The sequence below is a fragment of the Zootoca vivipara genome, chromosome 4 (assembly GCF_963506605.1).
Source record: "Zootoca vivipara chromosome 4, rZooViv1.1, whole genome shotgun sequence".
Lineage (NCBI taxonomy): Eukaryota > Metazoa > Chordata > Lepidosauria > Squamata > Lacertidae > Zootoca > Zootoca vivipara.
This window is the reverse complement of record NC_083279.1, coordinates 11,474,581-11,496,412: the sequence shown is the minus strand read 5'-3', so window position 1 is coordinate 11,496,412 and position 21,832 is coordinate 11,474,581. Positions and strand designations below refer to the sequence as shown.

Below are 21,832 nucleotides of genomic sequence, written 5' to 3'. Positions count from 1 at the left end.
GTTTTGCTTTAATTATTTACCTGCGTTTTACCCTGTATTTTATTCTGTTAACCGTCTTTGGATCTCCCATTTAATCATCGGTATACAGTGCTTCCGGCTTGCACTCTTTATAAAGATTTGAGGAGTGAAGTTATCACCCCTCTATTATTGTAGCTCAACCATTGCTACAGTGTTCTTGCTTTTAGCACTTTCTTTTAGCTGATCAAGGTGATCAGGTGACAGGAAAAACTGAAAGGCTTTCAGCGGGGGCAATTAGAATAAGATCTATTATTTGAATATTGATGTAAACCTGCAAAATGTATTTTGTATAGTTTTTACTTCTCTCTTCAGTACTATTTATTCTGTCTCAATAAATAATAATAATCATAATCACAATACATAATCATCATAAATATGAAGTATCTGAAGAAGTGTGCATGCACAAGAAAGCTCATACCAATGACAAACTTAGTTGGCCTCTAAGGTGCTACTGGAAGGAATTTTTTAAATCATAAATCCTGTATAAGACGTGTCCCGTGGCTATGACGTCACGACCCCCTTCAGACGCCGCGTTCCCTCACCCTCTACCGTCCTTGGGAAGCCCACCTACCCACCCAGCAACCAATCAGCAGGCTCGTCAAACACGGCTGGGTCACGCGGTTGGAGAACTCGTTCCCTAGCAACCGCCGCCGCGCGCCGAAGGGGGAGATCAAACGGGCGGCGGACCGGAAGTAAAGTAGTCTCTATCGGCTGGCCCCTCCCCCCGTCGTTCCGAAGAACCCTATTGGTTCGCTGCGAGGTCAGTATCGCTTCCGCCCTCCCATCCGTGAGGTTGTAGACGTGGTACGGAGATGAGGAAGCGGTGACCGAGGCGGCCGCTGCCGTCGCCGAGGGGACGACCATGGGGCTTCCGTGGCTCACCTGGGCCGCCCTGAGCTGCGGCGCGTGGCTCTCGGCGGCGCAGGCCAAGACGGTCCGGGGCGGCTTCTCCAGCGCGGCCGCCGGAGCTGGCCAGGCGGCGGCGCAGTTCCAGTTCCACGGTAAGCGGGGTGCCTCCGCCTCCTCCTCGACGGCTGCCCGGCCTGGAGGAGGATCCCGCCCAGCGCCTTGTTGCAGCGTAGCAGGGCCTTCGGTTGGGAGAAGAAGGAGGGATGCGAGGGATCCTGTGCCAGGGCCTTTTCTGCATGTTTGCGCCCGTTTCCACGCGTTCTGCGCCCTTCCTGGATTTGACAAGGGTTTGCCCGGACTCCAGGGGGCTCTGAGACTGGCCTCACCCTGAGGTCCACCGCCCTTTAGCTCCCCCTGTAGCTCTATCTTGACCTCAGCTGATCTTGCAGCCATATATAAGGTCATCTATATAGGTAAGGTAAACATAAATGACCCCTGGACGGTTGAGTCCAGTAAAAGGGGACTATGGAGTTGTGGCGTTAATATTGCTTTCGGGCCAAGGGAGCTGGTGTTTTTCTTTACGCTCACCTATATATGCAGGACACGGGGGCTCTGTGGTCTAAAAACCACTGAGCTTCTTGGGCTTGCCAATTGGAAGGTTGGCAGTGCGAATCCACACAACAGAGTGAGCTCTCGTTGCTCTGTACCAGCTCCTGCCAACCTAGCAGTTCAAAAGCACGCCAGTGCAAGTAGATAGGTACCACTGCAGCGGGAAGGTAAATGCTGTTTCCATGCGCTTTGGTTTCCGTCACGGTGTACCATTGTGCCAGAAGCGTTTTAGTCATGCTGGCCACATGACCCGGAAAGCGGTCAGTGGACAACGCCGGCTCCCTCGGCCTGATAGCAAGATGAGTGCTGCACCCCATAGTCACCTTTGACTGGGCTTAACCATCCAGGAGTCCTTTACCTTTACCTTTTTATATATCTTAATTAAGCAATTAAATTTTGCATACATTGATTTTAACAAACAGCATTCACTGTCAACGAGCAAGGACGGCGCTGGTGGAGTGGCTTCCTGTTTCCCCTTTGGAGGGTCATAGAATCGCAAGGTTGGAAGGGATTGCGAGGGTCTCCTAGCCCAACCCCCTCCAATGCAGGAATCTATTTGCTCAACATGGGGCTCGAACTCACAACCCTGAGATAAAGTGCCTCATGCTCTTCTACTGACTGAGCTATCTATCCCGCAGGCATCTGTCAGATGACAAGCATTGCCTTGCTAATAGCTTCTCCTATCTGCTGGTTTGGAGCTATGAGATTGCCCCAGTAATCGTAGGCCCAAGGTAAGCCCTGAATAAAGGGCGCTATAGGGGCAGAGGGCAGAGACTTAGGCTGGACCCTAGGCCTGAAAAAGTTAAAGGCAAAAAGAGTGAAACAACTCAAACATTATTGTTTTCTCTCTGCCAGACTTAGGCAGGCTCAGCCAGCTGCAGCCCCACTGCTGAACAGAGTCTGGATCTGCTGTAATTTTACCCTAGTTTAAGTTATACCAGCTTGCTTTATGCCAGTGTCTTGTGTATAGGGTTGGTTCCATAGAGATCCAGTGTGTACGTGGGTGTAATTGAGTCGCTCAGCCTAGGTCTTAGCTGTCTGATTTGAGCCAGCTGAAATCACTTTGCTGTAAAAATTACATTCTGCAGCAGGGACAATCTAAAACATTTTTTATACCCACGTCAGAATGTCCAAAGTGCCCTTCCCCAAATAAATCTAGGTTCTACAATCCTCTTTTAAAATAAATATATAGCTGCCCAATGTAGAGCATTTTCACAGTTTGGAGGTTTTTTTGTGCCTTGGTGTAAGCTGGAAAAATAATTGCAGGCATCTTATACAACTATTGGTTGAACTAAATATTGGTAGGAAAATGGACACTTGGCAGCAGTTTATATTAAGAGGCAATTCTGCCAGCATTAAAACATTTCTAGGTAATATTTCTCCTTTGTTTCCATCCTTATCTGTATAATAGACTTTGACTTCTTTTTAAATATCAAGGTGATTGTGCTCTTCTGTATGTCAGAATCAACAATGTAGCAACAGCAGTTGGAAAAGAAGCCAAGCTTCACCTCTTTCAAGCTCAAGAATGGCTAAAGCTGCAAGAAAGCTACCAGGATTACAGCTGTAAAGAGAGATTGTCCAAAGCTCAGCTGATAAGTGAGTTCGAATGCGCAGTGGGTGTCATAAATATACTGAGTCAGTTCATAGCTTATTATATGCATCAGTTGAACAATAGGTTTAGGATGAAGAAACAACTTAAGAGAAGAGTTAAGGTGTTTATAAATTTGCTCATGTAAACAAAAGGCATGGAATTATAAGCTAAGGTACCTAGACTTAACTTCCATGCTATGCAAGCAGTGTATATTGTTCCTGATTGCAACTTAGCCTTCATACATGCACTTTCCCATGGTTTTACAGCCCCAGTTTTCATATTGGGGGAGCACACATGCAGTATCATGCCACTGCACGTCCACACAGCAATGTGTACAACAGTGTGTCTCATGCGAACACATGCAGCAGCAGGCTGAACTGTGCCATGAGCAGGCACGTGCAATAGCCCATCACATAAAAATATGCACGGCAACACATAATGCGCAAGAAGCAGCTCAGCACATGCAAAATGCATGTCAGCTGCCCTTTCCCCATCCAGAAAGCAGCCTGCTCACTCTGTGACCACCATTTTTATTCTGGGAAGTATCAAAATTGGCATGATAATTCATTGAGGGGAAGGTTTGTAATTATTGAAAAAAATGGCTTGCATCCTAATATAAGTTCCCAGCCCTGCTATTCCACCAAAAACCCTCTCTAGGAAATCAGGAGCCTTCCTAAACAATTTTGGTTGGGATTTAGTGGGCAGCTAGGAGGAAGAAACTTTTTCTACCATGAACTTAAGTTAGAACCCAAGCCGATATTAATTCCCCTCTCAGAGATCTTCAAACTCATACAGGTATGGACTAATGGCAAATGATCACATTCAGGAGCAGGAACTCTATGGCCCTCCAGATGTAACTTCTTTCATCCCTGACCTTTGACCATTCTGGCTGGGTGGGGCGGATGGGAGCTGGTCCAATAGCATCTGGGGGGCTACAGGTTTCCCATCCCTGCTTTCATGCCAAGAGCTTTAGGGCAGCAATGGGGAAGGTGCATTCCTCCAGATCAGGCATCCCCAAACTCAGCCTTCCAGATGTTTTGGGACTACAGTTCCCATCATCCCTGACCACTGGTCCTGTTAGCTAGGAGTGATGGGAGTTATAGTCCCAAAGCATCTGGAGTGCCGAGTTTGGGGTGCCTGCTCCCATAGCTGTCAAGTTCTCCCTTTTTTTAAGGGAAATTCCCTTATGCTGAATAGGCTTCCTCGCAAGAAAAGGGAAAACTTGACAGCTATGTGTTCCAGATGTTTTGGCCTCTATTTCCCATCAGCCACAGCTAGCATGACCAAATGTCAGCGATGGTGAGAGCTGTAGTCCAAGAACATCTGGAGGACCCCAAGTACCTCATTGCTGGCATAATGTCTGAGTTTTTTAAGGTACATGGATAAGTCTGCAATCCTATATACACATACCTGGGAGCAAGTTCCTATAAACTCAGTGGCAATTACTTCAGAGTAGATACGCATAGAGATGCATTGCACAAAGTGTTTGCTTGCTTGCTTCTCATCTCTCTTAGAGATTTTATCTCTTCAAAATGCTTGTAAACTGCTCTGCTCTCTTTACATTTGGTTTAAAACAAATTTCATCACTTAATTGTGATTTGTCTTTGAATATCTTGAATGTCGGTATTTGAGTTCATAAGTACGCTAGCATAGAAAAAGCCTGTAATGTTATTTAGTTTCTGGAGAAATTAAGTCATTTGTATCATCCTATCTCCCCATACCCTACCATGGTCCAATTACAGACTCATTGAAAATGAAGTCAGGAATTCAGAATCTAAAGCCTAATATAACACTTGTGGAGCACAAATACTTAATATACAAAATACTGAAGATCCTCTTACAGTTATTATCAAAGAAGTGCTAATCAAGATCATTCTTTATTTGTTTATTGATCAAATTAAAGACATGCAAATTATTTATCAGAAGGACAGTATAATTATATAACTGAATTGAATAGATACTAAAAACATTATTGTAGTGCAGTATCATGTAAGTGTATTTACATGAGCATTTATATGAACAAGTCTTGTTATAATCAGATCCCCCCCCCTTTTCCTTGGTGCTGAAAGCATGCTGCTGAATTAATATTTGAACTAGGCCAAACATTAAGATCACAATCTAAGCACAGCTTAGTACTTTTATATCCCATTGATTGCAATGAGTTAGTTATGCACATGCTTAACTGCCTCCTACTGAAATTAAAAGAGAACTGAAACTGCTTAACATGTGAATGCATTGCACCATATGTTTTTTAAGGGGTACATGCACATTTAAACATGTAACACAAAATGCATCATATGGATCTGTTTTTTAAAAAGCACCTTGATATGTGCATCTGGCAAAAAAATGCTTGTGCATTCCTTAGCCATAGCTAAGCTGAATAGTTTCTTGTTTTCTAGCATTGTTTTAAGCCAAAGCTTTCTGAGTTTATTCAAGTCTGGTTCCTTTTGCAGTGCATCTGAACCTCACAGAACAAAATTTGACTGTGTCCCAGATTCCGTACCCTGACACATGGTATGTGTTTTATGTCGACAAGTTTACCTGTGCGGTGAATTATGAGGACTCTGAATCCGAGGAAGTTCAATTTGAAATGGTCTTACTAAATCCAGATGCGGAAGGGAATCCTTTAGATCACTTTAGCGCAGGGGAATCAGGTAAGATGTTTCTTCTTGACTTTGGAGGAAATTGGTTGGGGAAGTGACGGGCAAAAAAAAAACCCATTAAAATGCGCTAAGAATTTACAATGTAACAGAGATAAACTTCTTACACAGCAAAAAAAAAAATTATAAAAAAAATCCAGACAAGTATAAAAGGAAAATAAAATATATTGATTGAGAAATTCAGGAACCAGGTTTCTTTAATTCGTCTTCATGTTACACACATGAACATCATTTATTCAAAACTGAAAATTGTATCCTGTGTTTAAGTGCATTGTGGACTGGCTATGCCTTTTAAATGTTGCAGCAATGACATCTAGTGGTAAGATGAATGTTTCTCACATCTGTTCCACGTTCTCTCAAATGTTGGCATAGTAAATCTCAGTGAGTCAATTGTGCCCGCAAGTCTAAAGCAAAAGTGGAAGCTTCTTTGTTCCGTATGAAAAAGTGGCGTTTGCAGCATGTCCAGCATTATATTTGAACAGAAATGTATGCCTGCCCACAGATACCTGGGAACGTCCTCTTCAATCTCTGTGATCACTATGAATATTTGCAGCAAACACCTAGTTTTGGTATTGTGAGGAAAAATAGAGATATGAGTACATGGGGAGCACTTTTCATGGTGCAAAGCTCTACATGTTTACGCAGAAGTAAATCCCATTAATTCAGTGATGCTATCAAGCTAGGGTTCACAGAATCACACCCTTGGGAAGCAATAATGTTTTGTGTGTGAAGCATGGCTTTGATGCTCATTCACAATGGTTGTGGCATTAGCTGGGACTGACATGCATATACTATCCTGCCGTTTACTATACTTCTGTGCTTGAAACATTTCAGTCACTCAGTGTTTGTCAACTGCTTTAGCAAAAGACATTACAACAGTAACAAAGAAGTCTTCGTATAAACAGATTTGTTGAGTTGACAAATGCCATATCCTCAAGGCAAACGTATAATGTTTGTATTGCAAAGTCAGCTCTATTCCATGACTGCAAAGAGGAGCTACATTTACCCAAAGGCTAGATTCTTGTCACTAAACGCAGTAAGTTTCAGACACTTCTGACAAGGCACGTGTGTTTGCATATATACTTAGTAATTTCAACAGAGACCGTTGCCGGCTTAGTAAATATAAAATAGGCTGAAAATTATTTCTGTTATTAGACAGAAATACGAAAATCCAACATCTGTCACCACGGTTTGTAAGCAATATTCATAGTACCAGCATCACACTGGAAATACTGGTGTTATAGTACAGTAAACAGTTATTTTAAAATCTATTAAGTTATTTTGGTGAAGGAACAAAATATTCTTTGGTCTCATCTTAATTGGTTCTTTGAAATAAATTGGTTGCAATGCTCTTGAAAGGTAGCACACAACAACATAGGTTAGGGCATATCAGCATAATTGTATTGTATTATCTTTTTAGATGCAGCCTGTCCTGGGACCTGAAAGACAGGTTACACATATAATTAATGATAAGATTCCAGCATTTCCAGTGTTGTTATGCTGGTATTGTGAGTATATATATGAGCACAGTATTTACAGTCTGCTGGGGCAGTAGTTGGAGTTTCTTGCTTCTTTTTATTAATAGAAAAAATATCCAGCCTTTTTTTTTAAAAAAAAACCAAGCTAGCAATTGTCTCTCTTGAAATTACTCAGTATATAGGCATATATTAATAATAACCCTGCTTTAGAACAATGTACCTTAGGTACCACTTCTTTCCCTTGTTCAATAGGCTCATCTCTGCACACCAGAGATGAGTCGTTTTCTGTAGTACCCTTAACCCCACCAGGCTTGGCTTCAGAACCTTCTTCCCAGAGAGGTTTACTTGACATCTGATTTGTTGCCCTTTGAGCACTGGGTGAGACCCTTTTGAGTTTCTCTTTTATATTTCTATTCTTAATTTAAATTTTGTCTGACCGGGTTGCTGCTGTGTTTTGTCATTATTACTTTTAGCTCTGGAAATTTTTATTTTTTTAAGGATTGGACATTAAATATCTAAGTAAAGAAATATTATGTAAGGTACTTCTTCTCTTTGCAGGCCTCCATGAGTTCTTCTTCCTGCTTGTTCTGGCATACTTCATCGCTGCTTGCATATATGCTCAGACATTGTGGCAGACGATTAAAAAAGCAGGGCCTATGCACACTGTGTTGAAAGTTCTGTCGACTGTTCTGCTCTTGCAAGCCGCTTCCGCTTTTGCTAACTACCTACATTTTTCAAGGTAAATTTAAACCTTCCGCCTTTGGGCATATGAAGCTGCCATACCGAGTAACGTCATTGGCCTTCCATGTCTAGTGCCAGGGATGGGGAACTTATGGCTCTCCAGATGTTGTTTGACTGTGATCGTCCCTGATCATTGGTGATTCTGCCTGGAGCAAATGCGGGGTGGAGTCCAACATCTGGAGGGCTACAGGTCCACCATCCCTGGTCTTGCTTTGGTAGTGACCTTCCCAGGTTTCAAGAAGGAATTTACATTGTCAAACTGGTCCGAATTTCTTTTATTTGGAGAAGTCGCTGCTTCAATGGAAGCTCTTAAGGCAGTTTGCTGTGGGTCTCAATTGCGCTCAATCTCGGGGCTCCCACAGCTCCCTCTGAAGATTTGGGAGCTCCTAGAGAGCTCTACTGGATTCTTCGGAATTCAAACTTTCCCTTTTTTTGAGAAGGTGCTTTATCCAATGGGTAAATTACCCATGCTCCCTTCCCATTTCCTCACAGCAATCAGGCTGCTCAGAGTGAGTGGACTCCATCATCCTCCGTTGCCCGCAGTCGACCCAGAAGTCATTCCTACCCATGTTCCTTTGTTCCCTTCAGATTGAATCTGAAATGTTCTTTCTGCAAATCACCACACAAGGGTGGTAGAGCAAAATACAGGGTGCTGGTCTGCCCCAGCACAGGGGAACAGCAGGTTTTGAACTTGCAGGCACACTGATAGAATTACAACAACTGGACAACTGTGCAAAAGTAGACTATTTGTATCTTAGGACAGTTCCCTGTTTTGCACAATAAATGTTTTTGCTACATATACTGCAATACAGTATTACACTGCTGTTTCCTAGAACAGCGTAGAAGACATGCAAACATGTAAATGTATGTTAGAACCCTGAATCGCCAGAGTCTCCATATGCATTCACAGGCATAAATGTTTTCCACACTTTACATAATACATATTTGCTGCAGGAAACACTGGTGTGTGGGTGTGTAGGAAACACATCTATCTCCTAATATTTACACCATCCCCAATAGATGATCATCCTCTGTTCTCTGTACCAAAGAGTAAGATAGGAAATAACCATTTAGCAGAGCTGATTTAGGTTTTGTAGTAGGGAATACAATTCAGTGCTGAAAATAGGTGAAGAAACAAGTTGTTGTCACTTTCCACTATAAAACCTAAATATGCTGTTCTTAAGGTGTTGTTCTACCTTAATTTTATTTTCTTGTAGTTCATTCATGCTTCAGCTTCCTTTGAACTCAGATGTACTGATCAGTTGTCATTCTTGTTGGTTCCTCTAGATTTTCTGCATTTTAACTTCTTAATTGAGGCCTACCACTCTGGAATAGAATAGTATTGACCTTTTGTTTTAGTATTTCCCCTTTATGTAAAAAGTGTTACAAAAATTCAATCAAGTGCATTTTCTCTCTCTATATATATATGTGTGTGTGTGTGTGTGTGTGTGTGTGTGTGTGTGTGTATTGCTCTTTTGCCCTCCAATTAAAAAACACTTTAAAAAGGTATGTAAATAAAAGCTTTTAAGTTTTTGAAAGCCCTCTTCTGCTGCACTTCCAGAAAAAAACAATCACCAGCTTTTCAGTCTTCTGCAGGCAACATTTTGGACAGCCCCACTTGTTGCGAAACTTGTGGACCTAAAGAAATATAGAAAATACAGTGCAGAGAAAGGCCATTGTGCGCAGCAGCTAATCCAACTCAGGATGATGGGAAGTATTGGCAGTGCATTTTGGGTGTCAGGAAACCTCCAGATCAACCCAATTTGCGTGTCACTGCACACCGCTAGCGTAGCCTCTTCTGTTGAGAAGTCAAATCTGCTTCACAGAAATTCATATGAGAAAAGCAGAATTCTGGAGCTTCTGTGCAGAATGCAAAATAGTTATATGCTAGTAGATTTGCCCTATTTCCTTTATCATTTACATGCTGGAGGCAAACCCAGCTGATTTTCATGTTATGTATTTTTAAAGCTTTTACAAAGTTATTTCCATTTTTTTATATCCAAAAATAGTATTAGTGGTGGTTATGTTTTGCAATCAGTTTATGCTTTTATGATGCATATTTCTTTAGTATAGGCTTATTTATCAAGCTGGTTTTCCTTTTTAGTTACTCTAAAAATGGAGTAGGAGCACCTTTTATGGGAAGCCTTGCAGAGTGTAAGTACATCTTGCTTTCTTTGAGCTGATCTCAAATGAGGACATTTGTTTTAGGGAAGCACATTATCTGGATGTTAATATATCTTGTATAGCATGAAATGCCAAGTCTGATGGAAAGTCAGAGTGGTTTAAAATATTAGATAAATAATTTTAGCCACACCTAGAAACCTGTCCTTGCACAGAGTTGCAATTCCCGGCTGTGACTGAAGGAGCCCCTGCAGCAAATAAATGGGGAACTTTACCCTTATTTATTAAAAATAGTTACGCTTTTTAGAACAGCGTTAGAGTCCATTCAAGCATTCCACTCAAAACTAAGCCCCATGAAATCAGTAAAACTTCATTCATATAAGTCAATATAGGATTGCAGCTTAACTACAAGTTAAATCGCTTCAGCTAAACAAATTTCATTTCCCCCCTTAGGGTGTTCCAGGCAGACAGTTTCTTGTGCAAATATTCCTGTAAAGACATGGCACAGGTTAGACCCCACTCTGTAATCTGCCACTGCTCCTTTCCTCACTTCCAGTTTCTTTCTCTGTAAATCTTGCTTCCTCACAAAAGAGGTGTGCATTTTCCCCAGATGTTGTAGGCTCAAGTCCCCATACAGTCATGCACGCCTTCGCTGAATTTCTTGCAGCAAAAGCGAAACCTGACAGCTTTACTATTTCAAGATATGCCAACACGACTCCACCCTTACCTGTGCTGATTTTAATTTAATTTAATTTAATTTAATTTTTCTTGTAGCATATTGCGTAAAATCTGTTGGGAGAATTTTTACAATACTGTGCTGTTTCCTGGGGCTCTTGTACTTCCAGGAGGACTGTGCCGTGTTAACTGGAGCAGCCAATGCCTTTGTTGCGGCAAAACTTACTTACCGTAATTGCAAACCAGCGTATCTCCTGCCAGTGCCAGGAAAAAGCACACATTTCTGTCCCTAGCTATTGCAACTGTTGACCTTCAGTGTAGAAAAGGTGACTGTTGCTGTTGTGTGGCAAATACTGGTTGTATCCGGTGACATTAGGGGAATAGGCTTGCATGTCTCATAGACTTTTTTTTTAAAAAAAGATGCTTTTCTGGACACGTGCAGAACAGCTCTGGATAGATGACGTGTACAGACTCTCAAGAGGGAGGGGGGAACATAAGCATGAAATCATGGCCCTGCTTCATTTTGTCCCCTCTCATTTCAGAAATATTTTTATGGGATTTTCCTTCTTCCTTGTGCGTTCCATATATCTGATTCTAGTTTAAGGGCTCCAAAAATATGTTTAAAAGCCGTGCAAGGCTGTCCCTGCACCCTGATGTGGTTGCAGTGACAACCACAGTAAAGCTCTGGACCAGCCTTCCCTAGCATCATGGCCAGTTGCTGGGGGTGATGAAGATCCGGGAGCCTGAGGTTGGGGAAGTCTGGTCCACATTATGAAAATTGCATTCCTCCACAAGAGGAGGCAGAGGCTCTAAATATTGAGGGGAAAGCCAATATATACAGGAAGCTTCATATTGGAACACCAGTGGACAAAATTTAAATGAATTTGTACACTGCAAGAGTGCTGGTCAGTATGCATGCTATTTATTTAGGCTAGATCATCCTGCTAGTTTTACTGAAGTGTTTACAACAATGTTAATTGGCCTGTTATGTATGTTTTGCAGAAGAGGCCATTTTATACAGTGGTTTTTCTTGGTGGCGTAATTAAGAGAATTCAGTTATATTCATGTTCTTCCCCTTAGTGTGTGACATAATCTCTCAGGTGCAGATGCTCTATCTACTGCTCAGTTTGTGCATGGGATGGACAATCGGGAGAATGAAGAAATCTCAGAGTAAACCTCTCCAGTGGGATTCCACTCCAACATCCACAGCCATTGCAATAGCTGTCGTGGTAACACAGGTCTGTTTTCGTGCTGGGTGTTTTATTTACTGTGGAAGTGCTTTTGGGGGTAATTAAGAAACATTAATAAGCACATGATGTGGTAATGGTCCTGCAAGAAGAGAAGAGGCTGTCTATACTGATGTTCCTTTGGGAATGTTGTGAAAGGCTATCCAACTCGAAAGACTGCAAATGCTGCTGTCGATGGTAGTGATACAGATGATTGAAAAAACTCTTCAGAAGAGCTCTTTGCAGGCTGGCAGAAGATTTAATGTAATACCTAGCTCCTGAAAAAGTAGCAGCCCTGAGTACCTGGTTGTACATTTTCTAAATCCTTACTGATGGCTAAGTATTTTCAGGGTCACTCAGAGTCTCTCCTTTAGCTACACTGATACACTGCATCAGCCCAAAGTGTGAAATGGGAAGTCCCTCGTTCAAGTCTGCTCTTAATCATGAACTTCCTTTGTTGTCTTAAGCCAGGGGAAGCCAGCCTGCCCCCTTACCCACCGAAATGTTGTTGGACTAAAATCCTCATCAGCCCCTGACCGCATGGCAAATGGTCAGAGATGGTGGAATTTGTAGCCCAGTGTCTAGAGGGCACCATGTTTGCCGCCACTGCCACAGGCAAACTGTTTTTCTCTTCATACCAGCAATGGCTTACTGGTTGTCAAAGTAACTGATCTGCCGCCGTCCCCCACCCCCCAGCAACTCTACCAAATTCAGATAAAGATTTGGTAACTATTTTGTCCAGCACATCACTAGTAAGGAAAAGGCTGATGTTCTCAAAAGCTATGAGGAAAATTTCACATGGGAATGTTACATGCCTTTTGGGGTGGGGTGAGGGGAAGGTATGCAATGTTCCAACTGATCAGTTTCCCAAAGATTCCATGAGAGCCTATAGATGGGATTCCACTCCTTTCTCTCCCTTTAACTCCCTGGTTTTCCCTTGTTACCTGTATGAACTCAGGATGCAATAGGATTAGGCCTTGATTTATCCACCCCTGGTCTAGAGAATGGAGAGACAGGTTTCCAAGCATTCATCCATTCATTCATTGGCTCTCTGTGTTTCATATACTGATGGGCATTCAGCTGGGAGGGAAAAACAGTTCTCACCTCTCAGCCATATGCCTTTGAGAACCCCTTTACAACATGTGGCCCTGAGCTGGTACCTGTATTATATGTGCACCACCCATGTTAAGTGTTGTCGGCAATTTAATTTTTATTGTGATATATCTCTCCCCACACACACACACACACACACATATATTGAAAGATTATATTACTTTTTAAACAAACAAGCTGAATGGGCACATGTAAAAGGTTTTCTTCTCCGCCATACTTCTAATTATTTCTAAACCACTGCTTGTTTATTCCCTCTCCCAAGGCTAAAAAGCCCATTCACTTAGTTCTCTTGGCAAGTGCCTGTCACACCTGATAGAAGCCTGCATAGGATCAACAGATGGAATCTGCCACTGAATCGGGACCCTATAATTGAGGCAAAATTATCCACATCAGTCTCCAACTGAGTGCTTGAAGAGGAAAGTAACTTTTGTCCACCCCTGCCCACCTCACTTCCTTTAAAGATTGTCTTTTTAAAAAAATTGCTAACTAGAATCTCAATTTTAGTGAAGAGGGTTTCAGCGAATTGTACTCTTTTTGCTCCTCCTTCCTCCTCTCCCCACTGCTCAGGCTAACAATGTGGGGCCATCATAATTTGTTTTTATACTGTACAAAGTTATATGAAGAAAGATCTACCTGGACATGTGTCTTTCTGCTAAATGTGTTCCTTGTTCTTTTGCAGAGCATTTTGCTAATTTGGGAGCAGTTTGAGGATACAAATCACCACAGCTACCACTCTCACCAAAGTTTAGCAGGCGGGCTTCTCATTGGCTTGAGAATTTGCCTAGCTCTGTCACTTGGCTGCGGACTTTACCAGATCATCCGAATTGAGAGAAGTACACTGAAAAGAGAATTCTATATCACTTTCACAAAAGTATGTACATCATATAGAAACTCCATGTATTCTTCGAGAGCGCTATTGAATGCAGTGACTAGTTTGGAGAAAAATAAAACAGTGCAATCTCATATGTACTTACAAATGTTTCATTGTGTTTAATGGAGCTTATTTCCAAGTTATTGTGTACAGGATTGTAGTCTGAGGCTACAATCCTTTGCAGACTTACATGGAAGTAAACCCCATGGAACACAGTGAGACTTCACTTCTGAGTGCATACACACATAGGGTTTGGTTGAGCAAGGTGTGATATTATACATCAAGACTATAATGTTCTATGGCCTGATGCAGAAGAGAACTTGGTAAGTTACAGAACGTATTTTGACATGTGAAATGAAAATGAAAATATGTAACTAGAGATCCGTTAATGGACAGAGTGACCTTTAGTACTGACAGATGATTATGATAATGATAACTTCTCTAAATAGGGCTGCCTTCAGGTGTCTTCTAAAAGTCTGATAGTTGTTTATTTCCTTGACATCTGATGGGAGGGTGTTCCACAGGGAGGGTGCCACTACCAATAAGGTTCCCTCTGCCTGGTTCCCTGTGACCTCACTTCTCGCAGTGAGGGAACTGCCAGAAGGCCCTCGGAGCTGGACCTCAGTGTCCGAGCTGAACGATGGGAGTGGAGATGCTCCTTAGCTGATAGTGGTCTTTCTTCTCATTCTTTCAGGGCTGTCTTCTGTGGTTTTTGTGTCACCCAAGTCTTGTTTCCATATCTCTAATGTTAAGAGATTATCAGCGAGAGAAGGTAGGTGGATGCAGCATAATAAAACTTGAGTCAGTTACAGAACGAAGGCTTAATTGTATGCAAGATTTTGGTTTTATAAACTTTGATAAGTAATGGGGATTTCTGAATCTATTTTTTCACTCATTCTACATGGAGCAACATGTATAGAGGGGAGTTGTGGGACCCCCTTCCCTTCCCCCAGCACATCAAGTTCCCCTTGCCCCACCAGTCATGTATTAGTGTGGATGCTTGAGGCAGGGAAATCTGTGCAGGTAGACTTCCTCATATCCTGGAACTCTTAATTGTGCAAGTTCCAGGAAAGCCTGCAAAACGTGAATGGTGGGGCCAGAGGGAACTGCAAAGTCCCTTCCTACCCGTGTTGCCCCTTCATGTGCGTAATGTATGCAGGCAGCTTTAGAATCGTGACATTAAGAGATCCCATGAAAGACTACATGAAATTGTGTTTTAAGAGATCTGGCAATCCCAAGGTGAACTTCTAAACTTGAATTCCTGGGTAGGTCCAGTAAATTTCAGGTGAATATTCCATTCTTCCTATAAAGCTCTCTTCTTTGTTCTCTTTTCCTTTCCTATTTTAGGTCATTACCGTAGGTGTCATCCTCTGCCAGTTGTTCTCCATGGTCCTCCTGTACCGACTCTTTGTTTCTCATAGTCTATATTGGGAGGTGTCCTCCCTCTCTTCGGTAACACTGCCACTTACTGTAGCATCTGGACATAAAAGTCGGCATCACTTCTGAGATGCATCTGGGACTTCCGTTGATAAATGTGCAATAAAGACTTGAAAACGTGCAGCTATTTTCAGCAGTGAATCCACCACAGAGGATCTTTGGGAGAAACGAAACAATCAAAATACAGAATTGCACTGCTGCAGAAGCTGAACAAGTGCAGGTATGAGGCAGATTTTCTCAAAAATTGTGACAAAGCATCTTGGATTAAGTCAAAGAAAATCTCCGTGTTTTTACTCAAAAACTGCCTCATCTTAGGTTGGAACTAGATCCAAAGTTTAATGACTACCATAAATGGATCACATAGACCACTTTTGGAATTAAAATAATATATTGGTTTAAAGTTGCTTTGAAACAGTGCAAATTGTGCAGAAGTTTAAAAGGACTTGAAAATTGTAATAGGTCCAGGAAACCAGTGTAAAATGTTTACAGCAAACTGTGGCACTCATTATTTGTGTTTTTGAAAATGAAAAGAAAAAACACTTCCTTGCCTTGAGATTTGGATGCAGTTCAGATTTCAGCTTGATTACCAATTGCTTTTTACACACCATATTTGTGACAAATGTTACAAGAGCATAAGGGTGATGGACTAACTTGAGTTCTGTTTTTTTAAAAAACAAAAACCTGGCATCGTTAAGGTTATAAAAACAGCAGGCTAGAATCTCCTAAACATGGGGGTGGGGGTGGGATATGTGATGCAGCACTAGAATTTTAATCCTGATATAATTCATTACTCTTACATTGAGGATTCAATCATAATTAAGCCATATTCACAGATTAAATTAACAGAAGCATTTCAAATAAATGTTAGTTTCAGTCATCAACTACCCATGAATTCCTGCCCAAGGATACTTAATCAGGATTAAATTTTCTATGAATAATTGAAAAACAAAATACTCACTGGATTTGTTATAATCCATGTTGGCAGTGGGTTCTAAGTAGTTGCCATCTCCCACCCATTGTAGTAGAAGCACACTTTTAAATCATTCCTAGCATTCAGACTGCCATTGTAAAGATATACTCTTATTGAAGTGCCTATTTATTGCTCAAGATTGAAGTAATTTGAACGAGTTTTGCTATATAAAATAAACATTCCTGTTAAGTCATTTCTGTGCTGTTGTGTGCTATTAACTCATGCTTGTAAACTGGTGTCTCGGAGGAAATGTGAAGCTAGTTTTATAATACGCTTCAGTTTTTTCTGAGTTCCAGACACAAGGCTGTGTTTGTACCATCATCAGAAGCCAGCCATGAAAGCTGATCGATTCATGCTTATTTACTCTTCCTACTTGCTCCAAGGCAATACTCGCACTGTGTTGAGCCAACTGCCAGAAGAAAGGAGGAGAAGGCTGTACAAAACTAATGCTTCCCACTTATCCTCTTCCCCACTCTCTTCCCCCCTTCACACCAGGATTAGCAGCAGTGGGGAATACAACTATGGCAGACTTATCCTCAAAGAACGTGGTCAGGAGTGTACGGGGAAAGCGTCAGGGGAGCCTGAGGCGGCAATCCTGATACAGTGCAAGCTTGAACATAATTTTAGGAATGCAGTCTTTAAAATCAGACAGTCTAGTCTTCAAAAGCACTGCTTTAGCACAAGCCTTACTAAAGGTAATAGAGCTTCCAGTTACAAACTGCTTTGAGAATCAGTCTCGGGATTTCATTTAAGTTTATAGGTGCCACATATTTGCCTCTGACTAAGGCAAATGGCAACATGACAAAGTTGTTCATTAAATAGATTCGCTAGTCACTCTTTGTAATTCAGGACAAGAACGGCAGGTTGAGGCTGGAAGGACTGAAATCGTAGACTTTCATGCCATCAGCAGAACGACTGCAACATTATTATTTTTATTTCTCTGGTAGCCACATCAAAATGTTGTCTGCTTATCTCTGTGCTCATATTCAGAATAGAAAAGGTGGGTTTTGGCACAAACTTTTAATAATAAAAGAGAACATACATCTGGGTTTCCTCTCATGCAAAATGCACACAAGGGCGTGTACCAAGAGTGAGGAATGGTGCCAGTTGTCATCTTGTGTGATAAAAGTTGCATTTGGTTAGAAAAAAATGCATGAAACGCTGATACTTCAATTCCCCTATTAATTGTGCAATGTGATTTCTACTTTCAGTAGTCCCAAGTGCTGGCAAATTAGAGATTGGATTATTTTAACAGCAGGGAGTTGCTCAGCAGGGGGTCACCACTCTTAAAGTGGAGTCCAGAAGTTGAAGTTAGGGGAGAATGTAATGATTGGGCTTCTGATTAATGGTCTACCATTAGCATGTTATCAGCATCCATCTGTCTCAAAAGTCAGTGGACTGCGCCTCTGGGTACGAAGTCAAACCACTGGAGAATCGCAGTGCCTGCTGTGGCTGCGAAGACTCATAACTGCTGCATCCCACGTTGTTTTTGCTGCATTGGTAGCACCAAAGCCACTGCCAGGGCAGACAGCAAGACCCCGCTCTCAGGCTCGCTGATGCGCTCAAAAGGAAAGCAGAGCGATATGTTTGGCACCAGCCTGGCTGCAGGAGTTGCCGGAAAGAGGCGTACAAGATGCCATCCAACTACCTTAGGGACTCCACTCCAGATATGTGTAGGGCTTACTCCTTAGTCTTTTCTTCCCTCTTTCTCACAAATGAGTATATCCACAAGGATAATCCACCAAGGGTTTGAGACTTATTGACTACCCTCGCCTGGTTTAGCCGGCCAGTCGAAGCTGTTTGCCAGGTTGTGGCCACTGTTGAATTCTGACAGCTTCTAGAAGCCGCAGGTAAGAGCTGGGTGCAAGGTGGGGACCAAATATGGGCACACTACTCCAGAAGGAGCACCACATGTCCCCCACCAGAGGTACTACCCCTCCCCTAACACCCCATACATGCCATACAGCAGCATACAGCACCATTGTTAATTGTCCACATACACCTTTTCTATTGACTAATTGATAAACGGTTGCCGTGAGCTGCATTGTTTTTTCCTCCCCATTGTTCTTTCAGTTTGCTGAGTTAAACAAAAGAAGGTTTGCTGAGTTAAACAAAAGAATGTTGATAGCTTCCTTCTCAGTGTGGGCAGATAGCACTGCCCTTCATGACTGAGATGAGGAGAGGGGTTATGGGAAGAGGAATAAAAGACCAGAGATTTGTACAGAAAGGGGTATTCATCTGTGAAATATTCTGCTTGAACTTCTCCAGACTGGATCCTACAGCTGTACTGCCAGTTAAGGAAGTTTTGTTTCCACACTGGCCAGTCATTAACTCTAATCTTTGGCTGTGGCACTCTTCCTCCACTAGCTATCTAGTTTTACCCTGTAGAAATTTGCTGCTTGGCAGTATGGCCCTTAAAAACAGTAAGTCCCTGCGAGTGCTATGGCCTTTGATCCTTAAAACGGGCGTGCTCTGAAGTTTGATTCAGCAGCCCATCCATCATCAGAATTCCAGCAACGGTACAAGAGGGCAGCCTAGAGAACCAGCACAATCCTGCTTTGTGGCCCTTTGAGCAGCACCCATTGGACGCTATTTGGCACTGTGGAAGCCTGTGCAAACGTAGCCAACATAGTTAATAATCAGAAAAAGGTTCAGGATACAGAGAGGATGCTCTCTCAGAAGCTAGCCGATCAACACATTGTTGGATTCTAGTTCATCACATTTTTTGGTTTAAGAGTAAAAAAATAAAATCTTGCTATATCTTACATTAGTGGAGAGGGTGTGCTTTGGGTGTGTGGCTTTTTAAAGGTCTTATAAATAGAATGCTTAATTTTTTCCTATTCCCAATCTATTGTTCTGCTAATATGCACAATATTTCAAATGATGCTAATGTAACAGAAACACTGATTTTCTAAGTGAACAGCCCTAATGGCAATAAAAGTAATCTCAGAACTGCAGGCAGCTTCTCTGACCCTTGTCTCATATTTTGTTAGATTCTATTATTAGGTTGCACCGCCCCTTAAACTGAGAGTGTAAGACACCATTTAGCGGCTAAGGCACCAGGGCACCATTTAGTTCTCTTTTCAGTTCTCCAAAAGGTATGGTCTTGAAAGATGATGGCCATTATCAGTACCCATTTTGAATCACTGATGCCCTGACTGACCTTCTCCATGCTCTGATTCACTCTCAGCCACGCATACTACACCCTACCATTTGCCTTGATTTTAATGCTTTCCCTATTCATGGAATCACAGGTCCAGAAGGGGCAAGAATTCTAGCTTTAAAAAAAATGGAAGAAGTTTCTAGTGCTTAAGGCAGTAAATGTGTGGGTGATGCTGGATAATTTGAAGCAATATTCTAATTTGAAGCAATATTCAGAATTAGGTGGGGCAGCGGTGTGCATGCTTATGGAGTCTGCACAGCTGTTTGCTCTCCCAGTGATGGGAAAGAGAAGAATAACAGTGTATGGCAATAAATGCATGCCAGTTTGCTTGTTTTACTTAATTTGATTTCATTTGTACAACAAATAAAGCACAGACTGATTTTATTTCATTTCATTTAATAAACATGCAGTCATACCTCGGTTTAAGTACACCTCGGTTTGAGTACTTTCAGTTTAAGTACTCTGCGGACCCGTCTGGAACAGATTAATCCACTTTCCATTACTTTCAATGGGAAAGTTTGCTTCAGGTTAAGTACGGACTTCCAGAACCAATTACACTCATACTTTGGGTTAAGTATGCTTCAGGTTGAGTATTCTGCGGACCCGTCTAGAACGGATTAATCCACCTTCCATTACTTTCAATGGGAAAGTTCGCTTCAGGTTAAGTACGCCTCAATTTGAGTACTCCGTGGACCGTCTGGAACAGATTAATCCACTTTCCATTACTTTCAATGGGAAACTTCGCTTCAGGTTAAGTATGCTTCAGGTTAAGTACACGCATCCGGAACCAATTGAGTGCTTAAACCGAGGTACCACTATATATCACCTTTCAAAACTAAAAATCTTTCCAATGTCCTTTTCAACTCTTATCAAAACTATACCAAACCCAGCAATTGCCCAGGATAATATAACACAGTGTAACAGAACTATTAAACCCAGATCACAAGTACCAGAACTGCAACTGAGCCACAATTTGTTTCTGACCTGCCAGAAGAAGAAGAAGAGTTTGGATTTGATATCCCACTTTATCACTACCCGAAGGAGTCTCAAAGCGGCTAACAGTCTCCTTTTCCCTTCCTCCCCCACAACAAACACTCTGTGAGGTGGGTGGGGCTGAGAGACTTCAAAGAAGTGTGCCTAGCCCAAGGTCACCCAGCAGCTGCATGTGGAGGAGTGGGGATGTGAACCCAGTTCACCAGATTACAAGTCTACCGCTCTTAACCACTACACCACACTGGCTCCCTTTGGAAAGGCTGAGGTTGAAAAGGAGAACTTTGAGAGTGGGTGCTCAGTAAAGCTCTCGGTTGGCTCAGCAAAAGCTAAAATGTAAATAAGAACAATATTGTTAAAGGCGAAGTTTTGTGGATCACAAGTTATCAAACACATTCTTCAGGAAGACAGAGGCATGCCAGCTCAGAGAAGAAGTGTGCGCCAGGAGTGATGGGAATCCAAATATTTTGGGATTTGTTCTCAAAATGCAATGCACTCAGCACAGATTGGAGGCTGGACACCCACAACATAATGTGACAGAAAAATATGAGAAAGCAATTGGGTGGCTCCAGCTTTCATGACAGCAAATTTAGTTCATTAGCTACATGAAGAGGACATGAAGTACACATACAGTGGTTCCTTGGGTTACGAACTTAATTACTAGTTGTGGAGGTCCATTCTTAACCTGAAACCATTCTTAACCTGAGATACCACTTTAGCTAATGGGGCCTCCTGCTGCTGCCACGCCGCCGCCACGCGATTTCTGTTCTCATCCTGAGGTAAAGTTCTTAACCCAAGGTACTACTTCCAGGTTACTGGGGTTTGTAACCCGAAGTGTTTGTAACTGTAGAAGAAGGTTTTTGTTTCTCTTTAATATATTATATGACTTCTCCGGGTCTTCTTCCTTGGCGATCACTCGTAGCTGAGTAAGATTGTCTTCCATAAACACGGTTTTAACAATGAGTCCGTAAGTGATTGTGGAGGCCAATTCTGGATCCACACGTCCTTCCATAGTGGGGACATTGGTTTCCGGACGGGAGTTGATCACGGTGTGTATTTGCCAAGTGTGCCTTCCTCTTAGCATGTTTCTCCCTTGCATCCTGAGTTTGAGTGTCTTCAAAGCCTATGACACCTTTGGTAAAGGCTGTTCTCCAACTGGAGCACTCGCAGGTCAGTGTTTCCCAGTTGTCAGTGTTTATACTACATTTTTTAAGATTTGCCTTGAGAGAGTCTTTAAACCTCTTTTGTTGACCACCAGCATTACACTTTCCATTTTTAAGTTCGGAATAGAGTAATTGCTTTGGAAGGCGATAATCAGGC

General features: G+C 42.1%; 1 protein-coding gene across 2 annotated transcripts; it reads left to right on the top strand.

The window, feature by feature from the left end:
- The first annotated feature begins 804 nt into the window (after nucleotides 1-804).
- On the top strand, nucleotides 805-21,399 carry GPR180 (G protein-coupled receptor 180). 2 transcript variants are annotated; one of them, XM_035115868.2, is made up of 9 exons: nucleotides 805-1,019; nucleotides 2,914-3,072; nucleotides 5,521-5,721; nucleotides 7,764-7,944; nucleotides 10,051-10,100; nucleotides 11,823-11,980; nucleotides 13,761-13,952; nucleotides 14,647-14,724; nucleotides 15,300-21,399. In XM_035115868.2, exons 1-9 carry the CDS (start codon nucleotides 881-883, stop codon nucleotides 15,456-15,458), a joined length of 1,317 nt encoding a protein of 438 aa, XP_034971759.2. In that variant the 5' UTR covers nucleotides 805-880; the 3' UTR covers nucleotides 15,459-21,399. The 2 variants fall into 2 exon arrangements, with proteins under 2 accessions (XP_034971759.2, XP_034971760.2); XM_035115869.2 differs by lacking the exons at nucleotides 7,764-7,944; nucleotides 10,051-10,100.
- Nucleotides 21,400-21,832: the final 433 nt, after the last annotated feature.